The 17837-nt window shown below is 53.4% G+C and overlaps 2 protein-coding genes across 4 annotated transcripts; one reads left to right on the top strand and one right to left on the bottom strand.

Annotated features, from left to right (window-relative positions):
• The first annotated feature begins 601 nt into the window (after positions 1-601).
• LOC118142800 (mitotic-spindle organizing protein 2B) lies at positions 602-8864 on the top strand. 3 transcript variants are annotated; one of them, XM_078328040.1, is made up of 4 exons: positions 602-799; positions 966-1114; positions 2149-2306; positions 8622-8864. In XM_078328040.1, the coding sequence occupies exons 1-4, from the start codon at positions 630-632 to the stop codon at positions 8856-8858; spliced, it is 714 nt and encodes a 237-aa protein (XP_078184166.1). In that variant the 5' UTR covers positions 602-629; the 3' UTR covers positions 8859-8864. The 3 variants fall into 3 exon arrangements, with proteins under 3 accessions (XP_078184166.1, XP_035161042.2, XP_078184167.1); XM_035305151.3 differs by having other exon boundaries at positions 2127-2306; XM_078328041.1 differs by lacking the exon at positions 2149-2306.
• Positions 8865-9618: 754 nt separating this feature from the next.
• LOC100393171 (tubulin alpha-3 chain-like) lies at positions 9619-17766 on the bottom strand. The gene is made up of 5 exons (XM_078328039.1): positions 17693-17766; positions 15529-15751; positions 14447-14595; positions 13162-13842; positions 9619-9996 (listed from the first exon to the last, which is right to left on the bottom strand). The coding sequence occupies exons 1-5, from the start codon at positions 17693-17695 to the stop codon at positions 9700-9702; spliced, it is 1353 nt and encodes a 450-aa protein (XP_078184165.1). The 5' UTR covers positions 17696-17766; the 3' UTR covers positions 9619-9699.
• Between the last annotated feature and the right edge of the window lie 71 nt (positions 17767-17837).

Raw genomic sequence — 17837 nt, 5'->3', positions numbered from 1 at the left:
AAGCTGCGCCACAGGAGCCACGCCCCGCGGCCAGGCGGGAAAGGCGTCTCTACCACTTTGGGTAGCTACCTCAAAAGGCGCCTGCGCAAAGTGAAGGCCGGCCGGGCCTGAGGGGAAGCAGGGAGGGAGGAGTGTGGGGAAGTGGAGGTAGTACGCCGCTGAATGCGCCTGCGTAGTGGCGGCCTCCGGCCTCTTGCGGTTAAGCTCAGGCACATCAAGGAGAGCGCATGCGCACAAGCAGGGTGGTTGATTAGGGCCCCACCCGAGGAGCGCTCCCTAGTGGGGCACCTGCGCGGACCAGAAAATTGCAGGCTTTCTTGTACCAGGCATTTACTGAGCGCCCAGTGTATGCCTGGCATTGGGTTACACTGCCACCTAAGTGAGCACGACCAATGCAGTCTATCAGGGAGGCCCTGGCCGCCAAGCCCTGGGTCCCTGCGGTCCATCATGCCACCCCCGACACCTAGCACGCCGCCCAGCACACCGTTGGCGCCCAATAACTGTTGTGCTCGAATGACGGCCGCGGAGGCCCGGCGCTGGCGCTACAGGGAGAGGGTGGCGGGCGCCGCCTCTAGGGGATGCGACGCAAACGCTGCGAGGCGGGGCGCATCTTCCCGCGGGCGGTGCGGATGGCGGCGCAAGGCGCAGGGCTAGGGCCGGGGTCGGCGGCGTCCCCGGGGCTGGAGGTGGCCCGGCAGAAGCTGGCGCTGCGGCGAAAGAAGGTGCTGAGCGCCGAGGAGATGGAGCTTTACGAACTGGCGCAGGCAGCGGGCGGCGCCATCGACCCCGATGTGTTCAAGTGAGCGGGCGGGTGGGGGTCGCACGCTCGCCCATCACCCCGACCTCTGCTCTGGAGTTCCGCCGGGCCCGCTGGTGGGGAGGAACCCCCAGTCCTTGTCGGGTCTTCAGGGAGGTGGCCGCCCCGGGCGGGGAGGGCTCACCGGCCCTGCGTTTGTCCCCACCAGGATCCTGGTGGACCTACTGAAGCTGAACGTGGCCCCCCTCGCCGTCTTCCAGATGCTCAAGTCCATGTGTGCCGGGCAGAGGCTGGCAAGCGAGCCCCAGGACCCTGCGGCCCTGTCTCTGCCCACGTCGAGCGTGCCCGAGACCCGAGGTCAGAGCCGGGCCTGCTGTCCCTGCCCCTGTGGCGGTGGCGGCAGGCAGGGAGGGGGCAGGCGCTTCACAGCAGCGAGTGGTGTGGCCCCGAGTGGCCAGGCCTGTTTGTGGGGTCTTGGCCCAGCACCTGCAGGGCCCATCCGTGGGCTCTGCTCCTGGGCCTCGCTGCTAGCCTTAGCAGGCACGTCCAGGTCAGGTGGACACAGAGTACATGCCCCAGGCTGGTCCAGGCGGGCTAGGGCTCCTCCTCTCAGCTCCCTCCCTACCACTTCTCTAAGGCCTTCATCCCACAAAGTCGGGAATCAAGACAGTTTGGGGCTGGGCACTGTGGCTCCCGCCTATAATCCCAGCTACAACGGGAGAATCGTTAGAAGTCATGAGTTTGAGACCAGTTTGGGTGACAGGGTGAGATCCTATCTCTAAATATGTTTTTTAATAGACAGTCTCAGTTCCTGTCCTATGGCATTAAAGCCTCCAGGGAAGTACCCAAGGAGCAGGGCAGGCAGAGGTCTTCCTTCCACCTCTTGCCTGTACCCTTCTTGGGCCCAGTTCTTGTGCAGGGACTTGGACAGCCTGGCCAGCTTCCCTCTGAGGATTGCAGGAAGGGAGTCAGACACAGAACTCCCAGGGTGCAGAGGCCTGCAGGGCCTCCTCCCTCTCCAGCGTGGTGACTGGGCTGAGCAGATGCTGGGGCTGAAAATGTCATGGTGGAGCCTCAGCCGCTGCTCATCCTCCCTGCATGTTGCTCCTGCTTCTGACAGCTCTCTGAAATTCAGCAGAACCTCCCAGGCCAATGGAAGGAGGCCCAGAGCTGGCTCCCTGCCTGGAAGCATGTGGACACTGCACAGGCATCCTGAGAAGGGGTGGAGAGCAGGCTGCCTTCATGGGGGTGTGCCCCAGGGCCTGGGCTCCCAGGCCTCCTGCAGCGAGAGGCCCCGGGCACCTGCGCGCTGGCTTCCTCGCTGACCCGTGCTCTGTCTGCTCTCTTTGTGTCTCTCTCTGACCTCCAGAGGCCTCCTTTCTCTCTGCCAGGAACAGTAGCCCTTCTGGGAGGCCCTCCTTTTCCTCTGGCCTGCAGCCTGCAGCCTCTCCGGTTCTGCTCCACAGCCTGGCTGCCACACACTCGCCTCTCTCTCCAGGCCCCCCGGGTTCCCTCCGCCTCTCTTGCTGCCTGTTCTCTCCTTTTGCAGGTTGTGTTTATTGGCTTATTTGGGGGGGAGGGGGTTGGTGCTCTCCCTTGTTTCCAAGGAAACTGCCTGGGGCCAAGAGGCAGCTTTGAGCCACAAGGGCAGGACCAGGCAGGCCACCGCTGCCCTGCCGCTAAGCAACAGGGCACAGTTTCTGGTTCGGTTTATTAGTGACATGGTGTGGCAGTCTCTAGACCGCACTGGCATCAGGGATAGGAGCAACACCCGCACTGTAAAGAGCCCCACTCCAGGGGAGGCCAGCTAGTCGAGGGGTGGTGTGCTGTGCTGAAGAGCACTGCCTGAGGTGTGACAAACACCTTGGCCTCTTGGAATCTGTCCCCTACCCGGACAGGAAGTCTGGGAGCTGAAACAGAGGCTCCCACCTTCCCCCAGTCCCCTGGGCAGCACCACATGGATGTCATGTGCTGGTCCCACGGCCACACTCCAGCACTCAGCCCCCTTGCCCATCTCACTCCTGAGTTGGGGCCATTTCCCAGGCGTCACCAGATGTGATGAGGCTAGGGGCCCATAGCCAGGAGCCTATGAGAGCCCAGGGGTCTCTGATCGTACCTACGGCATGCGCCTCCCCACAGCGCCCACCTCCCTGCCACCCTGAGCTCAGGCCCAAGGGAGGATGGGGAGGGGCTGATGGACAAGCTGGAGTAGGAGTGCACAGACTGCAGGCTGAGATGAGCAATTGAGGGACAAGTTTCCAGCAGGAGGAAGAAACTGGGAACAGAGGCCTTGTCACTCCAGGGTATGTTGCTGCTCACTCAGGGGCTCTGGGTGCCAGGCCCAGCTCTCAGTGCAGAGGGTGTGGCAGGGAAGTGAGATGGTTACACTCAGTCCAGTGAGAGGCAGTGAGGAAAATCGTTAGCAAGGCTGGTGTGTTGGCTCACACCAGCACTTTGGAAAGTCAGGGCAGGTGGATCCCTTGAGCTCAGGAGTTCAGGACCAACCTGGACAACATAGCAAGACCCCATCTCTACAAAAAACACAAAAACTCGCCAGGCAGGCGTGGTGGTGTCTGTCTATATTCCCAGCTACTTGGGAGGCTGAGGTGGGAAGATCGCCTGGGCCTAAGGGGATTGCTGCAGTGAGTCGAGATCAGGCGACTGCACTCCAGCCTGGGTAACAGAGCAAGACCCTGTCTCAAAAAAAAAAAGAAAAAGAAAAACCGCCAGCAATGGAGATGGGAGGAGGCTTCAGAGCCCAGAGAGCAGCACAGGTTACATAGGGCAGGGCAGGAGGGGTCTACAGGGCCCCACATGAGTGAGCTGGGTGGTGGGAGGGGCTGGCAAGGCAGACTGCTATCCAGGCAGGCCTAGGGCGGGAGGAAGGAGGTGGAGGGGCACAATCAAGATGTATGTCGGGGTTGTGGCACTGGGATGCAGGCAGAGAAGGGCCAGGAGATCAGGGGGTGCCATGTGAGCAAACGGGGGCTCCGAGAGAAGCTGGAGGAAGCCCCTAGCACAGGGACAGGAGTGGCCTAGAGTGCTGAACCCCTCAGGGTCATTTGTTTCTCGAGGCTCTGTCCTGGAAGCATAGCCCAGGCCCGGCCCTGTAGGCTGGGCAGCAGAAGGCCAGGACATGAGGGCACAGAGGCCCCATGGGGATGCAGGGGAACCTGAGGAGGAGGTGGAGGGGACATGGGGCAGACATGGGGCCACACCAGGAGTGTGCTGCTGAGTGAGAGGCAGAGGCCACAGATGGAATTGTGAGAGCTCTGAGGCCCACATCTTATAGCATCTGACCACATGGCGCTCCGGCTGTCCCGGTAATGGCAGGATCTGGGACAGAGGACATAAGGGGGTTTGTGGGAGTGATCCGGCTGGGGGCATGGAGGCCATAGATTTCCCTCAGGACTCAGGTGTGGAGTTCTCCAGGCTGTGGGCCAGGCCCATGGGAGCCTGCCTCTGTGAGCTGCAGCAGGTACCCCAGGTCCTCTGGATGCTTGTCCACCGGCCATCCAGATGGCCTGCAGGGACCACCACCACCAAGCTCACTCATACCCACAGGGAAAGGGAAACAGAAAACCAGAAGCACAGAGGGGCAGTGCTTGTCGTGGGGAGGGTCTGGAGTCATTGAGGGAAAAATAAATTGAGTCCAGCATTTTGTTTTAAGTTTAGGGAAACTATACATTTGAAGAGTTTTCCAGAGTATATAAGATGATGTTTGAAGTGTGGAAGCCGTGAGTCCTACCTGAGCTGTGCTGCCTGATACAGGAACCATGAGCCACACATGGCTGGCATGGTCATTGCACTGCGTGTGTTATGCACAGCAGATATCAAAAGACTGGTACAGAAGGGAGTGCAACAAACCCACTACACTTTGGGAGGCCGAGGCTAGTGGATCTGTTGAGTACAGCAGTTCAAGACTAGCCAGGGCAACACAGTGAGACCCAGTCTCTACAAAAAATACAAAAATTAGCAGGGCATGGTGGCACACATCTGTAGTTCCAGCTACTTGGGAGGCTGAGGTGGGAGGATTGCTTGAGCCTGGGAGGTCGAAGTTGCAGTGAGTGCACCACTGCACTCCAACCTGAGTGACAGAGTGAGACTCTGTCTCAAAACAACCTCAATGTGAATGAGGTTGGGCATCGTGGCTCATACCTGTAACCCCAGCACTTTGGGAGGCTGAGGCAGGAGGATCATTTGAGACAAGGCTGGGCAACATAGCAAGACCCCATCTCTACAAACAAACAGACAAACCAAAAAAAGAACAAAGGTGAATGCAACGTCTTATGAATAACTTATGTACTGATTACATGCTAAAATAATACATTGGATATTTTAGATTAAAGTACTCATGCCTGTAATCCCAGCACTTTGGGAGGCCGAGGCGGGTGGATCACAAGGTCAAGAGATCGAGACCATCCCGGTCAACTTGGTGAAACCCCGTCTCTACTAAAAATACAAAAAATTAGCTGGGTGTGGTGGCGCGTGCCTGTAATCCCGGCTACTCGGGAGGCTGAGGCAGGAGAATTGCCTGAACCCAGGAGGCAGAGGTTGCAGTGAGCCAAGATCGTGCTATTGCACTCCAGCCTGGGTAACAAGAGCAAAACTCCATCTCAAAAAAAAAAAAAAAAAAAAGATTAAAGTACTTAAGCTTATTATTATTATTTTTTTTGGAAACAGAGTCTCTGTCACCCAGGCTTGAGTCCAGTGGCACACTCATAGCTGACTGCAGCCTCAAACCCTTGGGCTCAGGCGATCCTCCCACCTCTTGAGTAGCTGGAACTACAGGTGCACACTACCACACCTGGCTAATTTTTAAATTTTTTGTAGAGATGGAGGTCTCACTATGTTGTCCAAGCTGCTCTCGAGCTCCTGACCTCAAAAGATCCTTCCACCGTGGTCTCCCAAAGTATTGGAATTACAGGCATGAGCCACTGTCCCCTGCTGAGTCAAGCTGTTTTTAATATTCAATGGTCGTTGACTACTTTTGGCACTTAGGAAGGCCTGCCGGGACCAGGCCCGGGGGCATCAGTCACCCCACCCTCACACCCCAACCTCCAGCCACACTTGGTTCAACCCCACTGCCTAGCCCATCTGACTCAGCCCCTCCCAAGGGAGCTGGGCTAAGCAAAGCTGGTTTTCCCACTGCAAGGCGCTGCAGGCCATTCTCTTTTGGCCCTTCTCGTCCTTCATAAAGTAAAGAGGCCTGAACAGGATTCCCCACTTACCCTGAGAGCACGTAATTCGTGAAGATTTCTAGGATTTTCTTACCATCAGGTATGGCTTAAAGTTATGTTGGTTTCATATTTCCAGGGCTTGTCAACCCTGTCAGATTGAAAGATAAGCATTATTAGCCAGTTGTGGCCCCGTGCTTGTAGTCCCAGCTACTCCGGAGGCTGAGGCAGAAGGATCCTTTGAGGCCATGAGTTTGAGACAGCAACGAACTGTGATTGCATCACAGCACTTTAGCCCAGGTGACAGAGCAAGAGTCACTCTCTAAACGCCCCCACCCAACACACACACAAATCATATGATTATTTGTTCTTTTCTACTTCCCTCTCGTCCTTGTTTCCAGAAGGGACTGGGTCAATACTGAGGGGAGGAGAGGAAGCTCAGATGGCGCAGACTGAAGGGAAGCTGGCTCTGAGTCAGGCCCAGGTCTGGGGCCTGCTGTGTTGCGTGCTGTGGGGAGCAGGGCATTAGTTACCCTGAGAGCGCATGGGCTCCTGAGCACCCAGGTTAGGACATGGCTACAGAAGATCTGACTCTGTCTGGTCTGGCCCGCGGAGGGTCTGTGGGCTCAGAGGAGGATGCTGGCCCAGTATGGGAGCTGCTGCAGGGTGGCAGGGCCCGTTTGGTCATAGAAGACAGAATCCTCACCCCAACCAATCAGTTTGTACCAAAGGAGACACGTGGTGACCGAACATTCTCTGCTTTGTGCCTTTTTCACAAGTCACTGCTGGGCTGAGGTGGCCAAACATCACCCAACACATGTTCCCGGCTGTGCCCCTCCTTGGCTCAGGGCAGCCCTGACTCCATCGTTGTTGAGTCAAGTGTGCCAAGCTGACAGAGTTCCAAGTGTGACACTGCTGTAACCCTCACCACCCACCAGGCAGGAATGAGCACAGCTCTCATTCTCTGAGGAAGAACTCCAAAACTCATAAGGAGGGCTGCCCTATCCCTGCAGGGCATGGGGAGACTTCGTGGTATTAGCATGGAAAGGGAGCTGGAGGTGCCTGTGGAAGAGCCAGGGTCCACCGCGTCTCAGACACAGGAGTCTTCACTTGTTCAAAGTGACAAATGGTGAAACAGAAATGGCCTAAAGGATCCCTAGACACCCGGTTGCATCTTTTCTCCAAGAACGCAGCTTCCCATTGCAGGCTGTTTGCATTTGATAAGAGGCCAGGGAAGGACCAGGATTGAGGTTAGGTGTTCTGATAGCTGGACCTTCGCCTGGAGTCACCCTAAAACTGGTGGCAGGGGAGTTCTCGCAACGGACTGCCCCAAACCTTCCCAGGATTGAGCTAGCTAATGCCAGCATAGTCCAAAGATTTTGTTAGGGAACTTACACATGGAGGGGGCTGCAGTGTGGCCTCATGAGGCACAGCCAGGAAAGAGGTTCTGCCTAGGCACAGCTGCAGTGTGGAGTTAGGAGTTTGGCCCCGGTGGGGCCAGTTTCCACATGCTTAGCAACATGTCAGATCTTTCAGTGTTTCACACAACAACCTAAACCTGTTTATCAGTGTCTGGGAAGAAGTAAACCCCAGCCAGCGTTTGAGCCTGCACGGGAACGTGTAGCTGATTGGGTCAGTGTGGTCGAAGCACTCGGTCAGAAAAAAGGAAAAGCTGGGGGGATGAAATGGGTGACCCAACACTGAGTCGGGCAGGGGACACATGCCCTGGTTAGAGCACACGGGGCAGACGCTGCCAGGCCGGAGCAGGGGAGAGCCCTGGCCAAGGCACTCCACATGGGGGGCTGTGACCCCACGGGCAAGCCTAATACCCAGGCATGTTTTCCCCTAGAGGGTCCTCTCAGTCAGTCTTGCTGATGCCGTCAACACCCTGAGTCCAGGGAAGTCCATCCCATTAAAATAAAGCTCTGGCCCAAGTGTGGTTGCAGATCTTTCTGGGCTATCTTCATGAAAAAGAGTAAAGTAAGCAAATTACAAATCAAAGAAACTGAACCAGTGGTCTTCATCCGAGTGAGACTGGTGGTCAGAAGGAAAGTCTCAAAGCACTCAGACTGCAGCAGTAACCCTATCATGGAATCTGGCAGCTAAACCCGAGAGCAAGAGGCTTGACCACTATTTGCAGAACACTTGGGTAGGAAGGAAACAATGTAAGAGCTTACAAAATGAAAATCAGCAACCTGATTCTAGGACTTGGTGACTGGAATACTTTCTGCCTGTCACTGCCTAGGGCAGCTCAGATGTATGGTCCAGTGTGAACACGCCTGGAGGATGAGGCAGCCGGTCCCTGCTGCTGCTGCTGCTGCTGCCGGCACCATCAGGGCAGACCAGGTTTGCTGCCCAGGCCAGGTGTGGACCAGATGCACCTACCTTCCCTAGATGGACCCGTGGCGTGTCCTTTCAAAACGTTCCCTTGGCAGTTTGCTCCTTGCATGGATTCTCTTCTGGGATACATCCGAAAGGATGCCCTTTACACTGCCAAGGGCTTATGGGACATGGCCTGTCTTTATCGGTTCTGAGCCTCAAGACTCGGGGCTGATGCAGGGCCTCTAGCTGAAGTAGCTTTGACAGAAATGTGTAAACGCAAATGTTGTTTAAGGAGCACAAGTACAGCAGGTGCTGCAGTTACCGGGCTCACCCATTTCTAATTATTGTGCTTTGTGTCTCCTCAGGGAGAAACAAAGGCAGCACTGCCCTCACGGGAGCACTGGCCCTGGCAGAACGCAGCAGCCGCGAAGGATCCAGCCAGAGGATGCCGCGCCAGCCCAGCGCTACCAGGCTGCCCAAGGGGGGCGGGCCTGGGAAGAGCCCTACGCGTGGCAACACCTAGGATGGGGCAGACTTACCACACCACTGTCCCTAGCAAAGGCTACATGTTATCTCCTTCAGTTGATAATAAACCTTTCTGAGATTCAGAGGGTCTGGGTCAGACATTTTTTACTGTTTTTTGGCAATATTAAGGCACAGACTTAGAATAAGGTTTCTGTGCCTGTCCTGGTTGTGCCACAGGTGAACTAACCAGGTCCCTTCACCATGAACTTCCTGGACCTGAATTAGATTTCAAGAAAAGGTGTCTGGATTACCAGGTCTTCTACAAATAGATGTCAACAAACTTCACTTGAAATGAAACGTGGGAGGTTTTCTACCAAGACGATTGAGTGCTGAGGGCAGGGAGGCTGTGTGTGCACATGGAGGGCGAGCGCTGCCTTCCAGGTTATCGTGGAGCACTAGGGTCACCATGGGTGTATTGTGACCTTCTGCAAATGCTTTGCAGAACTCAGTTGACACTCCCCACTTCTAAAATGTCCTGACCTTACACATTTGACCCACAGCTTTAGGGATTTTAGGGACAAGCCCCATCCACAGACCTCAAACACTTGTCTCTTTTTAGCCAGCATGACCCGTAAAGAAGCCCGAAAAACTGCAGTCAGTTGAAAACCCTGCTCTCCTAGAATTTAGGAAAACTACACATTGAAAACTTGGCTTTGAAGAAACACTGGTTTCCCTGGGTTAAGTTACTTCTGTGGCAGCTCCTTAAGTATGTACGGTCCTGCTGCACCCAGCCCCACACCAGGGCAGGTTGGCACCCCACCACTCCCCATGCAGGCTCTAGGGTCCCACCCGTTCCTGTAGGCAGCAGTAAGCAGCACAACACACAGAGGTCTTGGTTTTATACAGAACCTTTATTTGCAAACAACTCAAAAGTAGGCATCCTGGGGGTGGCAGGGGAGAACCCACCACACCCTCCCCTCAGGATTCTTCGACTTCTTCAGCCTCAGCCTCCACGGAATCCACGCCCACCTCTTCATAATCCTTCTCCAGAGCTGCCAGGTCCTCACGGGCCTCGGAGAACTCCCCCTCCTCCATGCCTTCCCCCACGTACCAGTGCACGAAGGCCCGCTTGGCATACATGAGATCAAACTTATGGTCCAGGCGGGCCCAGGCCTCCGCGATGGCCGTGGTGTTGCTCAGCATGCACACAGCCCGCTGTACCTTGGCCAGGTCTCCCCCAGGGACCACCATGGGGGGCTGGTAGTTAATGCCAACCTGCCAGAGAAGGGGAAGAAAGCAGTCCGTGAAGCTTATATTAAACCTAGAAATGGTAGCTATTTTTCCTCAAACAGAAGACACCCTGTAGGTGACCAGGAGAATGCTCAGCTTGCCTCACAAATGTCACTAAGCCCTTCTCTGTGCCAGGCAGGGTGATAGTTCCAGACAAATAGAGAGAAAGGAACCTTGGAGGTAGCTACCTTGGCAGGATCCCAATCTACCTAAAGGCTGTGTCCTAGCAACTGTGACATGTGATAGGTGCCAAGGTGAGAAGTCTTCCCTCTGAAAATGTATGCTGCTTGTCTTCTTTGTAGATTACAATAAATTCTGTAGCTAAACTTTTTCCACCCAGAGAGATTCAGAGTACAAACTCTTCCCCAAGGTACCATGGGGAATATCATAACCACCAAACAAGCCACTGTTGCTATGCAAAGGCAGCAGATCATGGGTCAACAGTCATATATATGAATGCTGCTACCACAGTAGCAGGAAACGGTCCATGTGCCGGCTTAAGTAGGGGGTGACATTCCAAGGTGGGGTCCAAAGGGGAAGCATTCCAAGTTTCAGAACTTGGGAATAACATGACCTGAAGTCCTGGCAGCAGTGCACAGGGTCAACCAGAGCAGGGGTCAACAAACTTGTTCTGTCAATGACAAGATCAGGCCAGGTGTGGTGGCTCAAGCCTGTAACCCCAGCACTTTAGGAGACCGAGATGGGAAGATCACTTGAGGCCAGGAGTTTGAGACCAGCCTGGCCAACATGGCAAAACCTCATCTCTACCAAAAATACAAATATTGGCTGGGTGTGATGGCTCTTACCTGTAATCTAGCACTCTGGGAGGCTGAGGCAGGTGGGTCACCTGAGGCCAGGAGTTCGAGACCAGCCTGGCCAACATGGCAAAACCCTGTCTCTACTGAAAATACAAAAATTAGCCAGGCATGGTGGCAGGCACCTGTAATCCCAGCTACTCAAGAGGCCGAGGCAGGACAATCGCTGGTACCCAAGAGGCGGAGGTTGTAGTAAGCAGAGATCATGCCACTGCACTCCAGCCTAGGTAACAGCGTGAGACTCTGTCTCAAAAAAAAAAAGAGAAGATCATAATACAAATTCTAGGCCTTACAGGCCACATGACTTCTGTCACACCTATCCCACTCTGCTATTGGATAGCAAAATCAGTCTGCAAATGAAGGGGTGTGGTGGCTGTGTTCAGATAAAACCTTACTTAACAAAATTAAGCAGCTAGTGCTAACCCCTGAAAGAGAGGAAGAGAGGCCCAGAGTAGGAAATCCCAGTCACAGCCAAGTACAGTGGTCTCCCCAGAGGCAGTGGGGGTCTAAGCTAGAGGCGGCAGGGGAAGCATAGCACAAGGACACACATGTCCAACAGAGAGAAATGTGACCAGATTTACTGACCAACTACTGGAAAACCTGAAAGGGGACAGCAAAGTTTCCTTCGTGTCAGTGGAAGGTGGGGACAGATTTTGTATCTGAGGCAAACCCAGGCCAAAATTACTATGCTTTTCAGGAAAGAAAGATGTTGCTGGGTGTTTTTTTCAGAGAGGGTCTTGCTCTGTCACACAGACATTGGGGGGAATCTCAGTTCACGGCAACCTCTGCCCCTCAGCCTCCTGAGTAGCGAGGACCACTGGAGCACACCACCACACCTGGCTAATTTTTTGTATTTTTGGTAGAGACAGAGTCTCATCCCATTGCCCAGGCTGGTCTCGAACTCCCGAGTTCAAGCAATCTGCCTTGGCCTCCCAAAGAGCAGGAATTACAGGTGTGAACTACTGTGCCTGTTGCTGTTGTCATCACAAAGATTCATTCTTTCTTTAAATCAATCATTCATTCATTCTTTCTAATTCAAACACTCCATAAGACAGTGGAGTGAAGGACTTAGTGAAGCAGTTTATAGTAATGCTCAAGTTAAAATAAAATACATACACCATCCACGTGATTCCCCAAAATGCCCATAAAATTCCTACTAAGCTCACTACCTTTTCCACATGAATTCTACCACCCAAGAAAGGGGCACAAAAATCCTTCAGAAAATATCTTATAAAAAAAAATAAGCTGTCTCATGCCTGTAATCCTAGCACCTTGGCAGGCTGAGGTGGGTAGATCGCTAGAGCCCAGGAGTTTGAGGCCAGCTGGGCAACAAAGTGAGGACCTGTCCCCACAAAAAATACAAAAATTAGCTGGGTGTGGTGGTGTACACATGTAGTCCCAAGGTACTTCAGAGACTGAGGTGGCAAGATCACCTGAGCCCGGGAGGATGAGGGTACAGCAAGCTGTGATCATGACACTGCACTCCAGTCTGAATGAGAGTGAGATTCTGTCTCAAAGAGATAAATAAACATGGCCAAGTGTGGTGGCTTGTGTCTATCATCCCAGCACTTTGGAAGGCCAGGGTGGGCGGATCACTTGAGGCCACGAGTTTGAGACCAGCCTGGCCAACATGGCAAAACCCCATCCCTACTAAAAATACAAAAGTTAGCCAGGCATGGTGTGCATGTCTGTGGTCCCAGCTACTCGAGAAGCTGAGGTGAGAGAATTGCTTGAGCCTGGGAGGCAGAGGTTGCAGTGAGCCAAGATCACACTACAGTATTCCAACCTGGGGGACAAAGTGAGACCCTGTCTCAAAAAATAAATAAATAAAGCTCGCCACAGGATGTATACTGTGATGACTCAGAGAGTTCAAAAGCCTTCATTGGGCCAGGTGCTGTGGCTCATGCCTGCAATCCCAGCACTCTGGGAGGCTGAGGCGGGTCGATCACCTAAGGTCAGGAGTTCCAAGACCAGCTTGGCCAACAGGCAAAACCCCGTCTCTACTAAAAATACAAAAATTATCCAGGCATGGTGGCGCATGCCGGTAATCCCAGCTACTTGACACAGTGAGGCAGAAAAATTGCTTGAACCCAGGAGGTGGAGGTTGCAGTGAGCCGATATCACACCACTGCACTCCAGCCCAGGCAACAGAGCGAGATTCTGTCTCAAAAAAATGACATCACTGAATCAATGATTACTCTGGTTTACTAATTTATGCCTGTGTGCCTAGCCCATGAAATGGGTATGGTCTCCCCAAAGGATGCGGACCTGAAAGGGCAGCATTATTCTGTGCATCTGCTGCTTGCTGAAAGGACTCTACATTACCTAGTCATACCTTAAATCCAGTTGGGCACCAATCCACAAACTGGATGGTGCGCTTGGTCTTGATGGTGGCGATGGCTGCATTGACATCTTTTGGGACCACGTCCCCCCTGTACAACATGCAGCAGGCCATGTATTTGCCATGGCGAGGGTCACACTTGACCATCTGATTGGCTGGCTCGAAGCAAGCATTGGTGATCTCAGCCACAGACAGCTGCTCGTGGTAGGCCTTCTCGGCTGAGATGACCGGGGCATAGGTGGCCAGGGGATAATGGATGCGAGGGTACGGCACTAGGTTGGTCTGGAATTCTGTCAAGTCCACGTTCAGGGCCCCATCGAATCGCAGGGAGGCCGTGATAGAGGACACAATCTGCCCAATCAGATGATTGAGGCTGGTGTACGTGGGACGCTCGATGTCCAGGTTGCGCCGACATATGTCATAGATGGCTTCATTGTCGACCATGAAGGCACAGTCAGAATGTTCCAGGGTTGTGTGGGTGGTCAGGATGGAGTTGTAGGGCTCCACCACGGCTGTGGAGATGTGGGGGGCTGGGTAAATGGCAAACTCTAGCTTGGACTTCTTGCCGTAATCCACTGAGAGCCGCTCCATGAGCAGAGATGTGAACCCAGAGCCAGTGCCGCCCCCAAAGCTGTGAAAGATGAGGAAGCCCTGCAGTCCCGTGCACAGATCCACCTGAGGGAAACCACACAACGTGAGTCAATGCCCGTGGAAGCCACGCCCCAACCTCCACCAAGCTAGGGCCTCTTCTCTTTGCCTCTGAAGAGTTGATATGGATTCAAATCATCCATAATGAACACGCATAACACTCTGAAGCAAAGAAAAGCAGATAAAGATCTACAAACAAATCACCATTACAGACTCGGTAGGACTCAAGATGCTGGTCTAAGTTTTTGATTGTTTGAGACAGTCTCACTTTGTCACCCAGGCTGGAGTGCAGTGGTGCAATCTTGGCTCACTACAACCTCCACGTCCTGGGTTCAAGCAATTCTGCCTCACCCTTTCAAGTAGCTGGAAGTACAGGTGTGCACCACCACCCCTGGCTAATTTTTGTAGTTTTAGGGTAGACAGGGTTACACTATATTAGCCAGGCTGGTCTTGTACTCCTGATCTCAGGTGATCCACCTGCCTCAGCCTCCCAAAGTGCTGGGATTGCATGTGAGAGCCACTGCACCCGCAGTGATGCAAGTCTAAGTTTTGATCAAATGACCACCACTTCACATTCTAAGGCCTACCCTCCCATGCAAGACAACGCCCACCTGAAACCTTCTCTTCTTACCAGTTTGCGGATCCGGTCCAGGACCAGGTCGACAATCTCCTTGCCGATGGTGTAATGGCCTCTGGCGTAATTATTGGCTGCATCTTCCTTCCCGGTGATCAGCTGCTCCGGGTGGAAGAGCTGCCTGTAGGTCCCTGTGAGCACTTCATCTACAAAAGAAACCATGTGTGCTGTGACTCTTTAAGGCCTGTACTCACCAAGATGGACACATTCCAGGACTGTTCACTTCTACAAAGTACATGCTGTTCAAAGTACGTGACCTACATGTCATAGGTCAACAGTGGCAGTGGCTGGTAGAAAATGTCTGTGTGATAACCAGATTGCAAGTGCAATTTATGACTCTAGAAGTTAAACTCAGCCTGCAGTATAAAGAATAGCACGACCAGTTCCCAGTGAAAGGAAATAAGCTTTCCCACCCTACACAGGTAATTCTACAGGTATCTAATTCTGCCCTACATGTAGCTACATCAAAGGCTGTTAAGTTAAAAACTCTTACAAACTGGGCAGTCACCAGGTCAGTGTGACTTCTGCAGGCAGTCCATCAGGGTACCCTGTGTGGCCAGGGTGTCACAGGCTTTCAGGTGACACTGTCATCTCCTGTGGTGGTGGGGGGGGGACACTGAAAGGTGCTCTGTAGTGCTCCTTGGCAACTACCTCAGGCTTCCAATCTGAAGGAAGTAAATGACTGTTCTGTACTTACCTTCTATGCCTAAGATGCAGTCAAGACTCTCGTGCACCAGCATAAGAGAGTGCATAGCATTCAGGAGGAAACTAGTGCCGCCGCACCCTGCAGGCGGGGTCGCCTAAGCAGGGCTGAGGCAGCCATGAGGGAACCTCTCCACAGCCTACCTTACTGCTGGCAAAGCAGCTTTTCCCTGTATGTCAGGTGTTCCTAAATTAGGAGCCTAGTCTTGCAGATACTTTCATCACAAACCTTTCAGTTTATCCCCTAACACAGCCATAGGCATATGCTTGTCTATTCCATCCTTTCTGCAGGGGGGATTCAAAGGAGATCACATGGGGCTTTACCAGTGCTCTCCCACTCTCCCAGGAAAGCTGCCATCCAGTGCCAGGGCACCTACCGACCACGGTGGGCTCCAGGTCCACAAACACTGCTCTGGGCACATGCTTGCCAGCCCCAGTCTCACTGAAGAACGTGTTGAAGGAGTCGTCCCCACCACCGATGGTTTTATCATTTGGCATTTGACCATCGGGCTGAATTCCATGTTCAAGGCAGTACAGTTCCCAGCAGGCATTGCCGACCTGGACACCTGCCTGCCCCACGTGGATAGAGATACACTCGCGCTGTGAACCGGAACATAAATGTGAGCGCATTCATTTCGAGGCAACTTGAAACTATATGGCATGCAAAATATTCTAATTTAATAATTGTATAGTGTTTCAGTGTCTGGCACTTTCACAATTGATATTTCCTAGAAGGGTTAGGCGACTGACCCCGTTATCCCTGTGAAAACTAACTTGCTCTAAACCGTCCTAGCTACTAAGTTCTAGAGGTAGCCCTAGAACCTGTTTGCCACTACAGAAAAATTAAGTTATTTTAAAACTTAGAAGCCACGTAATGGCAATAATCAACTCCACATTATAGCCAGTCACAGTAATTCTCTGAAGAATATATAGTGGTTTTCTTATTACGTCCTGACCAAAGGATAAGGTAGTTGGGTTGGGTAAGGAAATACAAAGTTGGTCCCAGGCCACCATGGTTCAAGCCCCGTTGCTCAGTGTGTGTCCTCTCTCTGCCCGCCAGATCTACCCTCCATCATTCACCACCAGCTCTGTGCTCCTGGAGGCTGACCCATGAGGACAGCATCAGAGGCCGTCTTCACCCTGAGTTCTTGCTGGTTTGCTCAATGGCAGGCAGCAGCAGGAGACTGGGAGAAGAGTGGCATCAGGGTACTTCCTCCTTGGCCCCTTCCTGCCCAGCTGCTGTGAGTGACGTGAATCCCTCCATCAAGGCCACACTTGTGGCAGGCGGGCCTCTTCATAAAGCTACCTTCTCTATTTCTTGTAACCACTCCTTTTCTCCACCTCTTGAAGCCTAGGAGTGTAATGGCTCCCGGATGTCATCAGTACTGGGACACTGAACTATCCTTTGGTGGTTACTTTAAGCCCTGCCAAGCCAGGTGTGGTGGCTCATTCCTGCAATCCCAGCACTTTGGAAGGCTGAGGCGAGAGGATTGGTTGGGACCAGTTTGAGACCAGCCTGGGGAACATGGTGAGACCCTGTCCCTATGAAAAATTTAAAAATTAGCCAGGTGTGGTTGCACACACCTGTAGTCCCAGCTACTTGGGAGGCTGAGGCAGGAGCACTGCTGGAACCCAGGGGTTCAAGGCTACAGGGAACTGTCATCCTGCAACTGTGCTCCAGCCTGGGCAACAGACCACTGTGCTGAGTCATCTCAAAAAAAAAAAAAAAAAAGGATAACTGACAAACCATGGCTATTCAGACTTGGGAATCTGTTCTTTATGTTAATGCGTTGCTTTTTAAATTTGTTTTGGAGGCAGAATCTCTCTCTGTGGCCCAGGCTGGAGTGCAGTTGTGCCATCACGACTCACTGCAGCCTCAAAGTCCCTGGCTCAACTGATCCTCCCACCACAGCCTCCCGAGTAGCTGAAACCACAGGCCCGCGTCACCACGCCCAGGTAATTTTTGTATTTTTTTTGGTAGAGACCATGTTTCTCCATGTTGTCCAAGCTGGTCTTGAGCTCCTGACATCAGGTGATCTGCCTGCTTCCACCTGCCCAAGGGCTAGGATTCCAGGTGTGAGCCACCATGCCCAGCCTAACGTGTTGCCTTTAGGTGAATGTGACAATGTTTCAGCAATGTCTGACCTTTAACCTAATCTGTCCAATGTTCCCAGCCCCAACCCCCAGCAGTAAAACTCAGTCGTTTCCGGTAGCAAAGACTTCTGGACTGGAAAGCGCAGGCAGCACCCTCCGGTTTTCAGGAGGTGACGCCACCATCTGCTCTCTGGAGGACGGGACACCACCAATGGTCCCTGTCCACCTACTCAAGGCCGGCCGCTTTGTCTAAAACGAAAGCCTCTGTCCCTACTCTGGGACCCGAAGCCCGAGGGAACTATCCTGTGTCCTCGGGTCCCGCCCTAGACCCCTCATCCTTCTCCGGCCTCCTCTCCGTCCCCAGGACCGCAGCATCGTCCCTCCGTCTAGCCGAGGCCCACTTCGTCTGCCTGGGCATCTGCGGGTACAGAGTGGCCCAGGCCTTACCATGGTGAATTCCGCTGCAGCCCAATGCTACTACCCGACCTCAACCGCTGCCGCGGCTCGCGAAACCTCAACCTTTTGCTCTCATGCGCTGCCCGGGATTGGCTCGCTGGTGCTAGGCCACCATTGGCTCGGAGTTCCTAAGAGG

This window comes from Callithrix jacchus, chromosome 6 (genome assembly GCF_049354715.1).
Source record: "Callithrix jacchus isolate 240 chromosome 6, calJac240_pri, whole genome shotgun sequence".
Taxonomy (NCBI): Eukaryota; Metazoa; Chordata; class Mammalia; order Primates; family Cebidae; genus Callithrix; species Callithrix jacchus.
The sequence above is the reverse complement of the archived record's forward strand: the minus strand, read 5'-3'. Positions and strand labels throughout refer to the sequence as shown.